This window comes from Streptopelia decaocto (assembly GCF_964273445.1).
Source record: "Streptopelia decaocto genome assembly, chromosome: 14".
Taxonomy (NCBI): Eukaryota; Metazoa; Chordata; class Aves; order Columbiformes; family Columbidae; genus Streptopelia; species Streptopelia decaocto.
Genome location: NC_138669.1, coordinates 6,507,055 through 6,526,283, shown reverse-complemented (window position 1 = coordinate 6,526,283; position 19,229 = coordinate 6,507,055). Strand labels below are relative to the sequence as shown.

General features: G+C 52.8%; 2 protein-coding genes across 8 annotated transcripts in view; one reads left to right on the top strand and one right to left on the bottom strand.

The window, feature by feature from the left end:
• The window catches only part of ZBTB46 (zinc finger and BTB domain containing 46), a 45,882-nt gene extending 33,286 nt beyond the window's left edge, over positions 1–12,596 (top strand). For 5 of the 7 annotated variants that reach the window (XM_082065646.1, XM_082065647.1, XM_082065645.1 and 2 more), the window contains 5 exons: positions 42–214; positions 1,313–1,364; positions 1,457–1,714; positions 4,779–4,954; positions 7,862–12,596. In XM_082065646.1, coding sequence (XP_081921772.1) covers positions 42–214; positions 1,313–1,364; positions 1,457–1,714; positions 4,779–4,954; positions 7,862–8,248 — 1,046 coding nt within the window. In that variant the 3' untranslated portion in view covers positions 8,249–12,596. The remainder of the gene's footprint in view (positions 1–41; positions 215–1,312; positions 1,365–1,456; positions 1,715–4,778; positions 4,955–7,861) is intronic. The other 2 variants (XM_082065651.1, XM_082065650.1) reach the window with 1 other exon arrangement.
• Positions 12,597–12,988: 392 nt separating this feature from the next.
• Positions 12,989–18,372, bottom strand: SLC2A4RG (SLC2A4 regulator). Its single transcript, XM_082065556.1, has 8 exons — positions 18,244–18,372; positions 16,617–16,825; positions 15,667–15,776; positions 15,345–15,589; positions 14,897–14,997; positions 14,549–14,789; positions 14,385–14,464; positions 12,989–14,284 (listed from the first exon to the last, which is right to left on the bottom strand). The coding sequence occupies exons 1-8, from the start codon at positions 18,367–18,369 to the stop codon at positions 14,173–14,175; spliced, it is 1,224 nt and encodes a 407-aa protein (XP_081921682.1). The 5' UTR covers positions 18,370–18,372; the 3' UTR covers positions 12,989–14,172.
• Between the last annotated feature and the right edge of the window lie 857 nt (positions 18,373–19,229).

The window sequence follows — 19,229 nt, the reverse complement described above, 5'->3', positions numbered from 1 at the left end:
GGCGCGGGCACCGCGTGAGATTCCTTTCCTGTGTTCCCCAGGGCCTGGCACCAACTCCGCTCCTTCCAGGGGCGACTGCGCTGGCAGAGTGGACGCCCCGGCCCCCCCGCTGCCGTCAGCACCCCCTGGCACCCGGAGCCCCCCCGCCAGCCACCCGGCTGGTGACGTGTCACCAGAACCCGGGACAGGAGGAGAGGGGCCTCCCCTGGCACAGGTAAGATGGGGGGGAGTGCAGAGATTTAAATGCAAAGCTACCTGTTTAATCAAATCATCCCCAGTTAGGAGTGCTTCAAAAGACTCTAATACCTTATACTTTGATCCGCTAGCTTCCTTTTTTTTTTCTTAAATATAGGTTATTTTAATACTAGAAGTTTGAGGTCAAGGCTGGTGCTGTCCTAATTTTATCCTTCCTGCCTTACCTCAACGAAACTTGTGTTGAAAAAACGCTGTTTTGTTTTGTTTAAATATACACGCCCTTTTTATTGTAAATCCCTTTGTTGGCAAAACATTGTGTACAAGAATACAGTAATGGCGTAAAGAGAACAGAGAGCCCAGTTGTCCATTGCCCTCTTCTGTTTTGCATTTGGGTTTCTTGTAACTGTCTAAATTCAGACAGAAGCAGGCTGGATTTCTGGATCACAGGAGTTTGCCATAAAAACCTTAACTTCTTGTAGCATTTCTTATTCTTAATATTTTTCAATGAGACTTTAGTCCCATTAAACAAATAGGTGAAAATGCAGATTTTTCCTTTGCAGTCACGTTAGAGCAGAGCGAGCTGGTCAGGGCAGAACTGCTGCCCCATGCAGAGTCGCCATCTGCCCCGCGCTGGCACATTGCGGGTGCTTTAGGAAAACAGAAAATAGAATTATCGTTTAGACCCGTAATGCCAGAGAGCATTGCGTAAATGGAACCATGCAGAAGGTGTTTGTTTTCTATGGGGTTTTTTATATGGAAAGAAAATGTAGCTGTGTAGAGCTAGGGGAAAATTTTCCATTTCTGTTGTGTCTGCTGGAGATTTTCTATCCAGTGTTTCCCGAGCGGGAGCTACTGATGCTTAGTGAGACTGAAAACTGAGTAGTCACCCAGGCCCTAACTACACATGTTCATTACTGTCTTTAAACACCAAGTCTTGCAAAATACAGCCTGGTTACCTTATCGTGGCTTCTTCCAAGTGAGGGTTTGTAAAGGCAGACGGGGCTGTGGGGTGAGAGCTGAGCATCCCTCTGAGGGCTGGGGCAGCGGTGGGAGTCGGCACTAACTGCGAGATGTGTCCCTCTAAACACCTTAACTTACAGGTGCTTTTCATTTACAGGCCACTTATGATGGAGTTTTAGCACTTTGGCCGTTTGATAACTCTGATTCAGGTAAGCAGAGAGAAAAGTATATTTTTTTAACTATCCTTATTTTATACCAGAAGACGCTGATTTGTACACGCATGTGTATGTTTCTGTTTTAGATACAAGCTTTCCAAGGTACGAAGACGTGGGACTCGCCGCTGCCGGCCTGTTCCTGGGCTCAGGAGCGCCGTGCGGGTTCTGCAGGCGGGATTTGGGGGAGCACGTCCACACACGCGCGCTCCCCACGCTGCTCCCCTTCGGCTCTGCCCTCGGCGTCGCTCCCGGACCTCTCGCCCGCGTCCAGTGCTCCCAGTGCCCCGCCAGCTTCACCCTCAAGTCCAACATGGACCGGCATGAGAAGACCGTCCACTTCAACTGTAAGAAGATGCGGTGTCCTAACTGTGCCAAGCTGTTCCAAGACAAGACAGACTTAAAGTGGCATCTTACGTCTGTGCACTCGAACGAGCGTGCTTTTGTGTGTCTGTTCTGTGGGAAGGGCCTTGGTACACAGACAAACCTGGCTAACCACAGGAAGGTGTGTTACCTAGGGGGATTGAGCTTTGGGATGGCACAGGACAAAACCACGATCCCGAGGACACGCCAGTGTACAAGGCACTTCTTTGAAACCAGGAAAAGCAAATTATTCCATTGTTCTCATGCTGGAAATAAACGTACCACGGGTGTGATGTAATAGAGTAACTCCCCAAAGCTGGTCAGGCTGGTGATGTGCTGGTTCGGACACGGTGTGACCGCAGCCACGGTGTGATTTTTGCGCAAAGGTGACTTTTGTCAGTCCATGTGATGGGCACTTTGGCTGTGTTATTGCTGTGATCATACTGTGTGCTCATACTGCCTTAAACGGGTTTTTATCAGTAGATCTCAAAGTGCTTTATAAAAGACATGGTGATGTTTTCTTCATATTCCCTGGGAAAATAACGTACCTCAGCTTCTGGAGCCTGTTAGCAATAGAATTAATAATAGAATTCAGTCTTGTGAATTCTGGTCTAGTGCCCTGTGCATCACACAATTTGGGCATTTCAGGGTTTTTCAGCTTGAGATTAGGAGCTGTGAAGGGACTGGGTTGCTTAGCCTTGTAAACTGTAAAGTCTGGTTTTCTATGGCATTTAAAGGAGAAAAACATGCTGCTAGTTCATGTGTGCAACAGGGTATATTATTTGGGCTTGAAAGTTGTCACAAGGCTTGTATATTTTATTGATATTTAAAAAATATACTGGAGTGTGGCTGTGGTTTCCAGGAATTCTATACGTTTTTCTGCCCCGTTTGTTTTCTATAATGTAATTAAGTTAGCCAGACTGAACGTGTGTTGTTGAAACTGAGGAGAGGAGGAGCTACATAGCAGATCTAACTGCAACCTCGGGTGCACGTACAAAATCAGTAGTAGCTGTTACTGGAGGGTAGAAGTCTTACTATAACTCCTACTTTATTAAATTAAATTCATTTATTTAAGATATTAAATATTCCCGTGCTCTTGCTATATGTTTACATGCAAAACCAGATTGTAGTAACTGTTAAAGGAGAGCGGTGTAATTCAGTGTAGTGCTTTCCAGCTGCGCTGTGTGCAGCACCGCTCGGCAGCAGCTTGAGCTCAGTGTTGTGGAGTTGTGTTCCGAACGTGCAAGAGAGAGGGCTGAGGAGACCAAAGCGACTTCTACAAACCATCTTCACCGTTCTTTGGGAAAGTTCTTCCTTTTAATATTGTTGCATCTCAGGGAGAGAAAATAAGACGCATTGGGGAAGCCGGAGTTTCCCTGCGTGGCTCAGCTCCTGCTGTTTGTTGAGCAGGGTGTAGTCAGAGTTGAGGATATATTCATATATAACCGGTGTAGCACACCTGTCAGATGCCAGTTTAATCGCCTCGTAATATCCTCTGCAAGCGGGGAAGGAGAAAGCTGGGGCCAATGTGGGTCTTGTTGGGAAATTCGGGAGCAGCACGGTGGGATTTGTCAGAACAGGAGGATTAAGATGCCAGCAAAAGTAACTTCAGCAAAATCACTTGTGCTAATGGTCTTGATCTTGTTAAAGATTATTTCTTAGGACCTTACTGCTGCTATACATAAGCTCTATAAAATATTGTCATTTAGACAAAAGATTATACCTATACCAACGTTGGTATGTTGCTCATTAAATACGTGTGCTTGCGGGTGCGTGTATCTGACAGTCCTGTGATAATGTTAACTCTGCAATACAGTTATTTTCCTAACAATGTTGTTATTTTTCAGGTGTTCACTTTTGTAGATACAAGAACTAAGTTTGGTGAAAAAATAGTTTTCAATAAACCTGTAGCTGCAAAAAATGTCCTGTGACTATTTTTAAATATAGGTGTACTAGGAGCTGTAAATCTGATTCCCAAGTGATTTAAGCGGAATGGGGGAGTATGGAGGACCTTGAAATCAGAAAGCATTGTGAATATGTTGTAGGAAATAAATGTATATGTTGGAATCGTGTGGCTGTTTGTGTGTGGCAGCGGCGGTGTGGGTTGTGCTTGGGTTCCAAGTCGCCCTTCGTCCATCGGGCAGTGAATGAGCCATCTGGTCCTTCAGGAAGTGACGGGATCAGGTACAATCTGGCGATGTCGGAAATAAGGGATTTTGTGGCATTGTCGTCTCTAATCGTGGGGTCTGGTTGCTGTCAGGGTCCCGTGTCAGTTTTCTTCCGGAGCCGGGTGGTTAAACCCAACTTGCTGAGCAGATTGTCCCGCTCCTTGGGACCTGCACATGGAGTGTGTTTGTGGGTTTTGGTGCTGAACGTGGCCGTGGGCTGGAGCAGGAGGGTGACACGGCCCCTCTTAACTCCCCTTCATCAGCTTGTATCTTGCTGACCTCGTCTGGACTCCGTAGTAATAGGTTTATAGAGAATAATAGGTTTATAGCTGAATAATGTTGAGTGTGTTTGTTGTGACCGTCCTGTTCCTCTGGCCAATCCTCAGTCTGCACCTTCACTGAGATGCTCCTGGCGCGTGCAATGATGTTCTTGCAATCACCCCATGAATAAAACCAAAGCACATGGCACTGTCAGGGTGTCGTGTTTGTGGTTTGCTGTTCATGCTACTTCTGCCTCGAGTAATTGTGTTAGAATTTTAGGTATTGATATTTAACGTATTTCATAGTAATAAATCAGAACCATAGCAGAACTAACCTCTTTGTTTGCTCTTTAACAAGCATTAGGAAGTGTGTCACAGACTCGTGAAGTGTTTGTGTACTGGCTTGTTCAAAAGCTTCTCTGATGGAGTTACTTGAAGTTACTCACTTTAAGAATTGAAGTGCAATAATATAGTATAAGGATTTAACAAAAATATTGCAGGTGGTTAAGAAGTGAGAGTGTTGTCTCTCGGTGAACTCAACAGCGAAATAGTAAACAACAAGACGGACCGTTTTGAGGCATTCCAAAAGTAACCCGCGTGTTTTCCCTGCTCTCTTGCAGTTAACGAGTTCACGGTCATCAGGAAGAAGTTCAAGTGCCCGTACTGCAGTTTCTCGGCCATGCACCAGTGCATCCTCAAGAGACACATGCGGTCGCACACGGGAGAGCGGCCGTATCCCTGCGAGATCTGCGGGAAGAAGTTCACCCGCCGGGAGCACATGAAGCGACACACCTTGGTAAGGGAACGGCCAGTGCTGCGGGATGGAAAAGGAGTTTATTTTTATTAGCTTGAATGACTCCGTGCAGAAAGTTTTAGAATAAGTTGCTCAGCAAGAATTCAGCACAAAGCTCCTCTGGTCTGGGGATGCTTAGTTATCAAAAATACGCTTACAGCTTGTTGAGGACGGATGCTCAAGCCCGAGGATGCTGCCTGGGGCCACCGGCTTTTCACAGCGTCTTGAGAAACAACATTCTGAGCCAAACTCGGATTTTTCTTTTCATGGCAGAATTAATTTGCCACCCCAAAGTGGTTCCTCAGATCTTGGTGTGGAGGTGATATTGTTGATATTGTGGGAGAGCAAATAGTTGCTGCGTAATCATTTCAGTAATGCACGACAGCGACTCCTGTTACCCCTTGAATTAAGCTTGTAAAGAAAACTCGAATATTTTCAAGCACTGGGGCTGGCAGCTGTGAGGCTCTAATGCAGTGAGATACTAAAAGAAAAATCACAGAGTGTTGACAGTTTGAGTGACTAAGAATTGATTTGTTCAGGTCATTTAAGTAACTTTTACCATATTTCTGTTATCTCTATATATCATATTATCTATTAAATTTTGAATGTAAAGAATATCTTACTGGAGGATATGAAATAATCTATTTGTGCACACACACAGGAGAGGGTTTATGTCTGTCTGAATCCCTGTGTGGCTTATTTTATGCCAGGAATTAAGCTAGTTTAGAAAACAGCAGCTGGATTACAAATTTTTAGTATAAATTCCTGAAAAAAGGGGCAGCCCTGCCAACACTGATTTGTTTTCATTTCCAAAGAGCCGTAAATGACTCAGAGGCAGCTTGAAATGGATGCGCTAAAGAAAAAAGTACGAGGATTTGGGGATTTTTTTTGGTACTGTTGTAAGACCCCAGAAAAATCCCAGTCTCGTTATTTATCTGACGTTTCTTTTTAAATGAAGCTACGAAAAGGGTTTGTTTTTTGGTTTTGTTTTTTCAGATACTGAGGGCCAACTGCCATGTCTGTGTTTAATACTTTACTAATTGGGCGATAAGGGAAATAAGATGCATTTCTGCTCAGCTCCATCCAGTAACATGGTTCACCTTGAAAACGCTGAGTAACATGTCGGTATTGGGCAAGAGGGAGGCAGATGATCGGGTTTTTAACGGATAGTTCAGTTATGCATTTTAGTACCTGTTTTATAGTTTCTTTTTTCATGTGGCTCTTTCAGCCCTTACCCTGCACCTTTGACCACCTTCTGTAACCATACTCAGCTTTTGATGCCTGGAAATCATTCTTCTCACAGTTAAAATGAGTGATACCTGTAGATCCCATTAGATGACTCTGAGCAGCCCCGTCCAACTGCTTTTATAAAAGCTTAGATGTGGTTTAAGAGGAAAAAACACAATGACTTTGCTGGATGCAGCTGAAGATCCATCACGGGCACGAGCTCAGAGCCACAGCACATCAGAGGAGCTGGCGGCACTTTGAGCGCGGCCTGAGCCGCTGTCCTGCGGTCCCAGGGGCTCAGATGGGTCAGTTTGTCCTCGTCCCAGAGACCTTCAGCCCCTCGGGTGGGTGTTGGGAACAGGGGACAGAGAACCCGGCTACAGGCGCAGGTGATGCCATGCTGGGAACCAGCCATGCCAGGCAGCCCATTTAGATTAAAAGGCACGTTTAACCAGCAAAACCTTTCCTACAGGTCGTTGTGAGCATGAAAAGAGTAAATGAGTTCAGGAAAGGCTGGGGCAGGGGCAACGCTGTTCTGTGCAAAACAGCTCGTTCAGGACAACCCCAAACTGCTGAACAGAGCTGGATCTGCTTCTACACCATTTCCCAAAGCATCCCCTGCTGGTGACAGGGCGCTGGCCAGGACGAGCTGCAGCTCAGCCCCGAAGTAGTGAGGCAGTTGGAGTAGATGCTTGTTGGAGGTCCCTTCCAACTGGACTATTCTACATATAAATAAAAAGAATATATATATATGTATTTAATCTTTTTAAAATATTCTATATTAATATAAATGAAAGTACCTGATGAGGCCGCTCACACTGGGATTCATTTCTTGCCGTGCTGGTTGACGTTTCCCTTGGGAGAGGAGCAGGTGAATGTTCAGAACAAGCTCCTTGCCTTCCACACGTGGCACAAGTAGCCAGCGACGGATTTCTCCTTCAATTGGGTGTTTTTGTGCTTCTCAGAGTGTGTAATTTTGCTCATTGTGTGGTGAAGTTTGAATCCTAACGTGATTTCTGGTTCCCTGCTGAGCATTTTCCCACTTATTCTGTAAGCACGAGAGCTCCGTCTGCCTGTTACTCCCAGACACAGAATGCAGCATGATTTATGGAATAGAAACATTTGTGACAGACCATTTTTCAGCCACCAAACTAGTCAGAAATCAGGTTAGAAGTACATTTGGCTGCATTTTTCGGAGGTACAGGATGCGTTAGTGGTGCTCCTGGTCTTTGGCTCTTGGCAGCAGTGGGATGAGGAGGGAGAACCCTGAATTAACATGTCATTAACACCAGTGCGATTGTGGGTTCTTCTGTTCTGGTCTGCAGAGAACTGGTGCTTTGGGGATGTGGGGCTTGTTTCCTCTTTAAGATGATGCTGTAACGCAACTATTGCACCCCAGAAAAACAAAAGGGAGGAAAACAATGAAGTGATAGAAGTTCCTCTCAGAATTCTTAGTTCATCACTAGGCAGTCTCAAAAAGATTTTCCATTGAATGACACTGTTACAGGGTTGAATTAATCTCGGTGGGTTTAAATTCAGCAATATAAGCCCGCAATGATCTCGGGCCGCGCTCGTGGGCTGCGGCAGCTTCACCTTTGCAGAAGGACAGGGCAGCGCGTCCTTCCCTGCAGCTCCCCATCCTCCCACCCGCCGTTAACTTCTCTGGTCATTCTCCTTTTCCAGGTCCACAGCAAAGACAAAAAGTACGTCTGCAAAGTGTGCAACCGCGTGTTCATGTCGGCGGCCAGCGTGGGGATCAAGCACGGCTCGCGGCGCCACGGGGTCTGCGCCGATTGCTCTGGCCGCGGCATCGCCGGCCACCTGGAGCACAACGGCGGGGACGGCTCTCCGGACGAGTGCTACCCCGGGGAGGGGCCCTACATGGAAGACCCGGACGACATCAAGGTGGAAGGAGACGAGGAGATGGGAGACGACGACGACATCAAGTGGAAGGACGACGTGGGAATGTCGCAGGATGACGTGATTTTGGATGATGACAAAGATGTCGACTCCCCGCAGGAGCAGGACAACTCTGGGGAGAACGACAAGGATTTTACCTGGATTTCTTAGGGATTTGTTTTGGTTTGGGTTTTTTTTTTGTTTCGCTCTGTTGTTTGTAGGGGGAGGGAGGGCGGGGGAGGAAGGAGTATGTTGGAAAAGCTAAGTAGCCTTGTTGTCGTCCATGTGTGCGAAATAACTCTTGTGTTTTCTGAACAAGTCCTTCTCTGTTCCACTCGGATCTCGTCTCAGCAGCGTTGGCACGACTGACTTCGCCCTCCCTTGTCCCCTCGCGAGTGTCCCCGAGCGCGGCCGCCGCTCCGGCCGGGCTGCACCCACCGCGCTGGAGCTTTCACAGGTGTGAGGGTTGGGTGACACATGAGCCCTCATTCCCTTCCCACCCTGAACCGAAGACCGGGGAGATTTTTGTGTCTGAAGCAGGTGGTTTTGGTGGTGTTTGGTTTTGGTTTGGTTTGTTTTTTTAACACCTTGTCTGTGTGCTAAAATCCCAGCAGCAGTAGAATTCCAAGCTATCGTTGTGAAAGCAAATCAATGGGTGTGTTGGAGGGCTTCCCCTGACCATACAGACCTTTTGCAAAGCTATTTAAAGAGAGTTTTTATTATTTTTTATGGAGCCAAATAGATCAAAAGGCAAGTCAGATTACAGCCTTACGAATTCTTTTCTTAGATTCTTAGCTTCCAAAAGGAATCGCCATCAAAAAAAGAACGTTCATGACCTCTCTTGGAACTACTGGCGTCTTACCCACGTCCCGTCTTCCAGCCTTGGTTCTCCGCGGTCGCCGAAACGCGCGTCGGTGCTTCCAGCAGCACCTTAGCTATAAAAGACACGGGTCATGCTCTGCCTGTCACTCTCCACAAATATCTTCACTTTTCTCCCTTTGCTCAGCTGCCTTTTTCTTAAATATATGCAAACCGTAGCAAAAACAAGGCATTTAGCATTTGCGGGATGAGCTGGGCAACGCGAGAAGCCGAGGTGAGGAGATCCCCCCTGGGGGGAATGTCACCGGTGTTGGTGGCACCACGGTGTCCCCTGGCACCTTGGTCTCCTTGCCAAGCTAAAAATCATCATTTATGACCGGTAGGCGTAACACCTGCTTAATTCCTGACAGAAACCTTCAGCTTCAGCTGCACTGGTTCCATGTAAGTTTTCAAATAGACCTTTTTTAAAGTAAGAACCAGGTTTCTCTCCAACGTCTCCTGAGAGACTGGGGGGCTGCTCCGGGTAGTTGGATTCTTCTCCGTATCGGCCACTGTTGCCTTCATACAGCTCCCCCGAAACGCCAACAGCAACAAAGCGCGTTGGACGCGTCTTGTTCCTGAGAAGCAGCTTCTTTTACCCTTCACCTCTTTGCTTCTGGTGCTTTTTTAAATAATAAAAAAGACAAACAGTGAAGACCTCACTCTTCCTTTGCCATGGAGCAATTTTATACCGTGTCTGTCTGTGGTGATGGTGCCTTGAAACCTGCCACAAAAGACACCCCGTTACCAGAAAGCCAGATGACTAAAGGTGCTATTTTTCATCCTTGCCGGGGTGCTGGTCCATAACAAAAAGCATCGCTCCACCCAGCAAAGGAAATAAGAAAATATATTGTACAATAAACCCCAGAAAAGCAAATAATCTATGAGGATTTAAGCCACTGGGTGCCAGGGTTCAGCAGAGTGTGGTGGCAGCCCCAGTTCTTTCACCAGGTCTTTTGTAATTCCCCGATTTAAGGCACATCCTGGGTTTGTGGCGTTGGGTTCATTGCAGACGTTCGCTGCCGTCTCTGGGTGCGTCGTCCCGGGTGTCAGAAACATGGGTTTTTTCCCTAAAATCTTCGCTTTGGCTCCACGAGGCCACGTGGGCACCGTCCGCTGGGATGGGAAAGTGAGGTGGGACTTGGCGCTTCCAGCCAGTGAGAGCAGAGAACCCTCTTCTTTAAGTACTTAAAGAGCAGAGCGGGAAGGTCATGTAGAAACACTTTGAATAAACTGTAAAAAAGAATATAAATCTGATTTTGCATTTAGCTTCTTGTAAAGCCCTCCTGCTGTATTTAAAAAGACATAAACTTGGGTATTTTACGATTGGACCTTTGTATATTCTTTTTTCCAGCACTCGTAGCGGGTGGGGGGGTCCCGGAGCGAGGTCGCTGTTTCGTTACCCCCACTTTTCCTGCTATTTATTGTCATTTATCCTGTAAATATGGAAGGGGGCAGGGGGTGTCTGAGGTCCTGAACTTGCAGCCTCACCTGTTACGTGTAGACAAATACATACAGTACTTAAAAGATAACCTGTAGCTTTGCTTTTTATATGTAAAAAGCTATTTAAAAAAGATTTAAAAGGCAAACTGTTGCAGAGCCCGTGTGTTCGGTGACATTCCGTCTCGCCCGTCCCCGTGCGAGGAGGAGCAGGCGATGGGCTCAACCCTCCTCTTCCTCCCGCCCGGGGGTGACTCCGCTGTTACAGCCAGAGCTTTGGGGTGTTCAGCTTTACTTGGCAATTCCTTTGGAAATATTCTAGTGGTTTTTGTTTCTTTCCTTTCTCCCAAAGGGCGGGCAGGAGGCTCTCGGGGCCGCTTGGAAGCTCTTTGAGCTGAGGATGCAAAAAAATAACTCAAAAGGAGAGAAAAGCAGAAAATCCACCTAAAAGCCGACTGTTACAATGTTACCGTTATAATCAGCACATGCTTCTATATTACTAACAAACACTATATATACCAAATAAAATCCTTCTAACACCGGCCGTGTATTCTAAGTGCTTTGTTTTGGTGGAGGTGTGTGCGGATTTGGAAATGCGGGAATTAGTCTTTAAACTTGTGCTCCGGCAGGCGCTTGGGTTCAGAAAAAAAGGAATTTGGGCTTTTTTTTAGTGCTGAAACTTTATAAAACTTGCCACGACCTCTGGGGCTCCTCCCGGACCTGCTGCCTATGCAAACGTGTGGAGATACAACCAAACCCGGCAATCCAGCCCCTTCTGTCCTGCGGTAGCTCGAGTAGCCTCTAGTGTCTTGTCTTTGTATTTCCCTTCAGGGCTTTGTATATTTCACTGAGGTTCCCTTTTTTAATTTTTTCTAAATATATATATATATATATGTGCGCGTGTATATATATACAGATTTAGTTTCCAAAAAAATAACTCCCTTCTAGGTGAAAAATTGATACACTCGGTCTCAATAACTTGTGATTAATTTGTTTTTTTAAGTCTTTGTATCTACTTGTAAATGTCCCTCCCTGGATTTCTCCATTATCCTCATGGTTTTAAATCCAAAAGTGTGCCAGGGGTACAAAAAGAGCGTTTGGAGCCGCTTTGTGACTGTCCCGCGCAGAACGGGGCGCGATGGCATCGACCTGTCCCTGTCCCCGAGGACACGGCGTCCCCGGGGGGCTGGGCTGGGATTAGAGAATATCGTCACAAACAGGGTTCTGGCGTGGCCTTCCGGCAATTTACTGCTAAAAAGTGTCATTTAAAAATCAGAAACCACCCATTTTTGTGTAGTTTAAAGTCACGCTAAAGCCTTGTGGTGACTTTATGGGGAGGCGAGGGGGGGATGTGTGCCATGAGGGTTTGCAAAGTGACTCTTCTTTTCCCTTTTTAATCAAGTAATTGGTGTTTTGGACTCCAAAAGGCTTCTATTCCGTGCGTTCTGTAGCGTTCGGTTCCTTCTCTGCACTCACGCCTTCCAACACTCCGCTGGTCCAAAGCGAAGCCGCCTTGGGGCTGGGGGTTTGGGGTCCTGACGGGACTCGGTTCGCGGGCTGAGCCCCCGGGCGCCCCCACCCCCACAACCCCCGTTTTGCACATCGCCCCTTAGGAAAGAAACTCCATGAAAATAATGCAAAAAACTGGAATTTTTTGCAATGTTACGAAAGATAACCTTATTTTAGCTCATTCTGTGACATGTGCAACTCCTAAGAAAGCCATACTTAATGGTTCTTTTTATTTTTTAGATTCCATTTTGTGTTCTGAATTTCTGCCTTTCTTTTCGGTTCTGCGTAGTGAGAGTGCTGTGTGTATGCTTTCATATATATTTATTTTTCAACGTGCTTTAAACCTGTCTACAAAAATCAACAAACAAACAAAAAAGGACAGTGTTTGAGGATTGTTGATTATTTTTTTTGCTGGGAATATTCTATATTATACTGACTTTATATTAATTATTATAAACCTGTGTTTGTATTGAAGATGTGTTTAATATTTGGGGGAGGTGGAGGAGGTTTGAGTACCCGGGAGTCAGGGGAGAACATGCTGTGTTGTACTGATTCTCTGTCCATGTAGTTCAGGTGAATAATGACCTTATTTTCTAGTTGCTCTCCGGTTCCTGGGCCGTGTGCCTGCGATTGCAGAGCTCGTGATGGGGTTTAGCTTAGACACACTTGCAAAAATCAATCCGTTTCAATAAATTGGGAAATTGCTGCTACAGTTTTGTCTCGGTGGTTTTTGTGGGTTTATTTGGCTGTGGGTTTTATTTGTTTTGAGGTTTTGGGGGGGGGGTATTTGGTTATTTAATATATATATTTTGTTCTCCTCCATCGTGCGCATAGGAATGGGCCGATGTCCCGGTGCCCTCCGGGGGTTGCAACCTGGGGTATTGTGGGGTCCCTGCTCCCCAAAATCCCCCCTGCCCCACCCCGGGGGTGTCGCTGCCTTTGCCTTTCCCCATCCCAACCCATCCCTGTGGCTCATCCCCCCCCGACCCGCTGTGTTGGCAGCTATTTCCTTATTTTTGGGGGGTTTATTAGAAATTAAACCACCCCCTTTTGCAGCGCTGCCAGGAGGCTGCACATCCCTGGGGACAGAGGGGGTGACAGCAGCGGGCCTGGGGCTGCCCCCCCCGCCTTTGCAGAGCCCGTCTGAAAAGCAACTAAAGAACAGGAATAATTAAAAAAAAAAAAAAAAAAAGAATCCAAATATTTATTTTCTTTTTCTGGATCCGACACATCACGTCCCCGGGGGCGAGCGGGGCCCGGCCTGGCACAGCCCGTCCCAGCCCATGGGGCCGAAGCGGTTTGACCCCCCGCGAGGGGGGACCCTGATGCGGAGGGGGGGACACCCGCTCTGGGACAGTCCTGGGTGGCAGCGCCACGTTCCCCCCCCCCATCCCCATCCCACTCGTCCTCGCTTGGGGAGAGGAGGGGGCGGCAGGACCCACCAAACGCAGTCCTGAGCTGCTGCCTGGGCAGGCGAGCGATGGGGCGAGAGGGGAGAAAGGGTTTGGGGAAAAAAGGGGTTTACATGGGGGAAAAAAAGGGGGATGAAGATAAAAAGCCCCTTAGAACCCCCCTGGGGCTGGAGCACGGCGCGGCCGCGGCACGGGGCTGCTGCGCTCTCAGGCCCTGGGCGAGATTTAAAAATACACATTTTTATATATTTTATTTAAAAAATAAAAACACACGAAGGGAAAAAAAGGGAAAAAAAACGAAGAAAAAACTTTTTTTTTTTTTTTTTTAAAAAAAAAAAAAAGAAACCTCTTTGTGCAGTTTGGCTTAGTGCAAATGGGCGCGTTCCTGCAGGCACTTCCCGGGCATCCCCGCCGGTACGGAAAATAGAGAAACACGGTACAAAGAGTAAAAACCCCCTCGGGGGGCGGGGGGGGCAGGTGCCACCTCTGCCCTGGGCACTGGGGTCCCCCTGGGGGGGCAGGAACGGACACCCCCTTTTCCGAGACTCCCCCCGGCCGCAGGCACAGCTTATGTGAGCGATGGGACCCCCGGCCCCGGGGGGTCCCCGACCCGGCACGGGGAGGGGGGAGCAGCCGGCCGCCCCGCCAGCCCCCGCCGCGGTGCCAGCGTGGGGGGCCGGGACACAGATTTAGCTTATTTTCATAGGAAAAAAAGTGGGGGGGCAAGCTCCGTGGTGGCGGGGGGTGGCTAGCTGTGTGCATAAAGCTTTCGGGGGGGCCGTTCCCTGAGTCCGGGGGGGCCCCGGGTTGGTGGTGGCGGCAGGCGGGGGCACGAAGGCACCTCGAGTGCAAAATGTGCAAAATGGCGGCGGCGCCTCAGTCGAGGAAGCGCTGACAGGCCTTCTTCCAGCGGCACGCCGTGCACCACAGCTCCCGGTTCTCCATGCCGTACACCTTGCGGCACTTCTTGGCCTCCCCCCGCGGCCTCCTGCGGGCAGAGGGGACATGTCACGGGGGGGACACGGGGACATGTCACAGGGGGGACACGGGGACAGGAGGGGACGGGGTGGGGGGTGGTGGTGGCTCACCTGGGCATGGAGGGCGGTTTGGGGGGTGGCGGGGCAGGTGTGGCGGGGGGCACTGGTGGCCGCGGGGGCGCCGGGCAGCCCTGGGGATAGAGAACACAGCCCTTGTCACGGCTCAGTGTCACCAGAGGGTGGTGGTGACGGCGGCAGCCCCCCCATCCCCATACCTGGTACGCGTGGTCGGTGTGGACGTGGCAGAGGCCGGGGGGAGCCGGGGGGGCACCCAGCACGGGGTCGGGGTTTGGCAGCGCCGGCGCCTCGGGGCCGGGGAAGGCGGGTGGCACCGAGGAGGTGGGTGACACGGGTGTCAGGCTGGAGAGCCCGTCCGTCAGCGAGTCCACGTCCACGTCCAGCTCCGTGTAGTAGAAGTCCTCCTCGCCGTCGCTCTGCTCCAGGTCGGCTTTGCGGCTGCGGGGACAGCGGGGTCTGGCTGGGGAGGTCGCTCCCCCCACGGCAGGACCCCGCAGGGGACACTGGGGGGGTCTGGGGTGCCCAGGGCGACCCCAAGCGCTTACCCAAGGTGCACGGTTCGGATGTGCTTCTGCATCCCTGAGGAGCTGCTGAGGACTTTGCCGCAGCTCTTCCACAAGCACTTGAACATCACCTTGGTGGAGTTCTGCAGGAGAGACACGTCAGGCTGGCAGCCCTGGCTCTGGTGTCATCCCCAGCGTCACCCCATCCCTAACCTCATCTCCAGCCCCAGTGTCATCCCCATCATCATCATCATCCCCATCCCCAACCTCACTGTCAACCCTTGGTTCATCCTCAATATCATCCTCATTGTCGTTCCCAACCTCATCCCCATCCCAAATCCCACTGTCACCCCCATCCTCAACATCATCCTCATCTCGATCCCCAAGCCCATCCCCAACCCCACCATCATCCCCATCCCTCAGCTCATCCTCCCCATTCCCACCCCTGACCTTGTCGCCACCATCACCCCTGTCCCCATCCCCATCCCACCTTCCTCTTCCGTGGGATGGGCTCTCCGAAGATGAAGTGGGTGCCGTCGGGCTCGTCGGGGCCCTCGTCCGGCAGCGGGGCGGGCAGGAAGGCGCTGGGGACGTGGCTGGAGAGCGGGGGCGAGGGGGTGGAGGGGGTGGAGCGGTCGCTGGGGGGGTCCCAGCTCCAGTCCCCGCTGGTGTTGCTGCTGCTGCTGCAGCTGGAGGACATGGCGGGCGCCTCCTTCCAGACGTCACCGCCAGGCTCTGGTGAGGAGGAGGAAGGTCAGGTCCTGCCATGGGACACGTGCCCAGGGGTGGGTGGGACAGGGACGTGCTCTTACCTGGGGCGGGGGTGGCTGGCGGGTGTCCGAGCACCAGCGGGCTGGTGGAGAGGCTGGTGAGCACCGCGGCTGCCATCACCTCATCGATGCCCGCCTTGCCCGAGAGCTTCCTGCCAGCGAGAGCAACGGGCTGAGGAGGGACAAGCCCCCCGGGACCCTTCATCCCCCTCCATTCCCCTCCATGGCACCAGTACCCCCCACCCATGGCGGTCAGGTCTGTGCACCCATGGGTGTTCCATCCCCCTCAGCACCCTGGGCCAGACTGGAAACCCTGCAGGGCAGCGGTGCAGGCAGCAGTACAGGCACCGGTGCAGGCAGCGGTGCAGGCAGCGGCGCAGGCAGCGGCGCAGGCAGCGGCACAGGCAGCGGTACAGGCAGCGGCGCAGGCAGGCAGCCAAAACTGCTGTTTGTCACTCCAGGGGACTCGGGGGGGAACCCTCTGAGTCTGTGGGCAGTGCCGCACCGGGGGGTACCGGCACCTGCATCCTGCCGCCGATGCCGAGAAACGTGGGGTTTTTGCTCGGCTGGGGCCAAACGACTTCCTCAAGTGGAAAAAAAAAAATAAAAAAGCTTATAAAAAAAAAAAATTTTAAAAAGCAGTAGCAAGAGGTCAGGAAAAACAGAAGCCATTTTGCAAATCTCCTGTGCTGCGGGGACGGAGAAACATGGCAATGCTCTGCGAGCCCTCGAGCGGCTGCGGTGCTCAGGTGCTCAGCACCGGCGAGGCCAAGCTCAGCTGTGGCACTTGGCTTCTCGCCGGGCAGAGCCCGCGGTGCTGCCGCGCACAGCCGGCCGGTCACAGCCCCAGCCCCCGGCACCGCGGACCAGCGGCCAAAGTCCTCCTGGAACAAACCTCCTGGCTTCCCGCGGCACAGCTGGTGCCGGCAGGAGGTTTTGGCAGGTTGTTTTGGCAGGTTGGTTGTTGTCGCCGTTCCCCACCGTGGTCCTACCTGTGTCGCGGCACGGGGATGTACGCGGAGTGCAGCGCCAGGCACCGCTCCAGCCCCACGTCCAGCACCCGCAGCATCGCTGCCCGCGACGCCAGCAGCTCCCCGGGTGGTGACAGCGGCTCCCCGGGGTGTGACAGCGGCTCCCCGGGGTGTGACAACCAGCCCTCGTCTCCCGCCGGCAGCCTCCGGCCGCTGAAGGGGAGCGGAGCCTGCAGGAGAGACGATGGTGGATCAGCAGGGATCCCCTGAGCAGCAGATCCCATGGGGATTCCCCCAAACTCGGCAGCACCTCCAGGCAGGGCTGCAGCATGACCCTGACATGCACTCAGTGGGTCCCTTTGTGGCAGATCCCCAGGATCCCCCTGTTGCTCTGCAGAGGCAAGAACAGCCAGGATCCCCCTGCGAGGCTGCACCAGCCAGTGGATCCCTCTGGGGCAGATCCACAGGGGAATCCGGGAGGGATCTCCGCAGAGCCAGGGAACCTGACAACCTCCCCCAGGGTGGCTCCAGGGCGGCAGCACCAAGCTGATCCCTCTCTGACATCACCCGGGATCCAGCGGGGATCCCATTGAACTCTCCCAAGACCAGGCCAGTCGGGGACAGCAGCACCCTCTGATTGAGTGCCAGCACCAAGGGGATCCCACTCTAGGCAGATCCCAGGTGATCTCCCTGGGGCTGGGGCTGCATGGGGATCCCCTGAGAAGCAGGGAGCAGATTCCTGGAAGATCCCAACTGGCTGGGATCCAGCAGGGATCCCCCTGGAGCTCTGCAGAGCAAGAAGCAGGTGGGATCTGCTCCAAGAGATCACTGTCCCCAGCTGTGTGGCAGCACTGAGCAGATCCAGGCGGATCCCAAGCAGATCCCCAGGAGTCAGGCTCTGAGTTCCACAGCAGCAGGCTGGGCTGCTCTGGGGCAGCAGTGCTGTCAGCATGTGCACTGGCTCTCAGCAGATCCCTCTCCAGCAGATCCCTTACCAGCAGATCCCTTGGGGCAGAGCTGGGATCCAGCCAGGATCCCCCCACAGCTCTGCAGAGCAGGGAGCAGACAGGGCTGCCCCCAGACAGCAGCAGTGGGTCAGCTGAGCAGATCCGTCTCCAGGGATTCCAAGAAGATTCCCCGGAGCTGGGATCCAGCAGAGATCACCCGAGCAGGCTGCTCCAAGGGAGGGGCGTCCGCGGTGCCAGCACGGAGCAGATCCCCCGGCCCTTGCCAAGCTGGGAGCACAGAAGGGAAGCCCAGGGAGTGGATCCCACCCAGGGAGTGGATCCCACCCCGGGATCCAGCAGGATCCCACCCCCCGCCTGCCCGAGCAGCCAAGCCGGGTGTGCAGCGGGGATCCCGCCGGGATCTCCCCAGCGCCGGGACGGATCCCTCTGCGGGCAGGTCCCAGGCTGGAGCCCCCGGGACTGGGACCCACCGGGGGGGACGCGCCAGCCCCAGCGGATCCCACCGGAGCGCGGGAGGAGCGGGGGTGTGCCCCCCTTCCCAGCCACCGCCCCCCCGAAGTTTGTCCCCGAGCGGCGCCATTTTAGCGGCGGGGAAAGTTTCGGGCGGGCCGCTGTCAGCTGTCACCGCCCCCCCCTCCCCCGGCTTCCCCCCCGGTCGCCGCCGCCGCCGCCCCCGGTACCTTCGGGGCGGTGCCGCCGCCGCAGCCGCCGCCGCCGCCGGGCTCTGGAGGAGGAGGCGGCGGAGGGTCGCGGCGGCGGCGGCGGGCGGCGGGCAGCGGCACCGCGGGCGGGCGCGGGGGCTCCATGCGGGAAGCGGCGGCGGCCGCGGCCGGGCCCGGCGGGGGAGCGCGCTCCGCCGCGCGCGGCCCGGTGTCGGCGCCGGCCAGGCCACGCCCCCCGCGCCCCCCGCCATTGGTCGAGACGCCCGGGTTGGAACGCGACCGCCGCTTTCTCCGCTTCTTATTGGCTCCGTCGCGCTGCCACTTTACGCGCCGCGACACGCCCCTGCCCGGACACGCCCCCGCCCGGACACGCCCCCGCCGGCAGCGGCCATCTTCGCGCGCCCCGCCCTCCCGCCGGCCCGCGCGCTGCCCGCGGGGCCCCCCAAACCCGACCCCCCCCAGCTCCATTCCCCACCCTCTGAACCGGCTGTTCAGGCCCCCCCGTTAGTTTTGGGGCTCGGAGACTGGCGGTAAAGTCGCTTCCCGCCCCCCCCGCCAAAGTCGGGGCTCCCCGAAAGTTGCAGAGTGTCCCCCAAAAGTTCTGGTTTTATTATTATAGGGCGGAATTAAGGGTTCGCCCCGAAAGTACGGGCCTTCCGCGAGCTCGGAGGATCCCCAAAACTTCTGCGACTCCTTCAAAGTCACAGGGTTGAAACTTACAGCATTGTAACTTGTGGGGTTCCCCCTAAGGTTGCGCCCCTCCCATAAATTACTGGGCTTTCCAGAAGTCATGGGGGTTCTCCAGAAGCTGCACGGCTCCCTACAAAGTTATGCACCCCAAAAGCGATAGGGGTCCCCCCAGAGTTTTAGAAGTTATAGGGCTCACCCACCAGCTATAGGGCTCCCCGATAGTTACACCGTCTTTGCCGGGGGAATAGCTGGAATTTTGGGGGTGGGAGAGTAGTTCCCAGAGGGAAAAGGATCCCCGGCCCCGCACGGGTTGG

Excerpts from the sequence above, each read along its gene's own strand:
- SLC2A4RG (XM_082065556.1), bottom strand. The coding sequence starts at position 18,369 with ATGGAGCCCCCGCGCCCGCCCGCGGTGCCGCTGCCCGCCGCCCGCCGC. Across the intron at positions 14,998-15,344 it reads CCATCCCACGGAAGAGGAAG|AACTCCACCAAGGTGATGTT; the intron begins GTGGGATGGGGA and ends TCTCTCCTGCAG. Across the intron at positions 14,285-14,384 it reads AAACCGCCCTCCATGCCCAG|GAGGCCGCGGGGGGAGGCCA; the intron begins GTGAGCCACCAC and ends CTCTGCCCGCAG.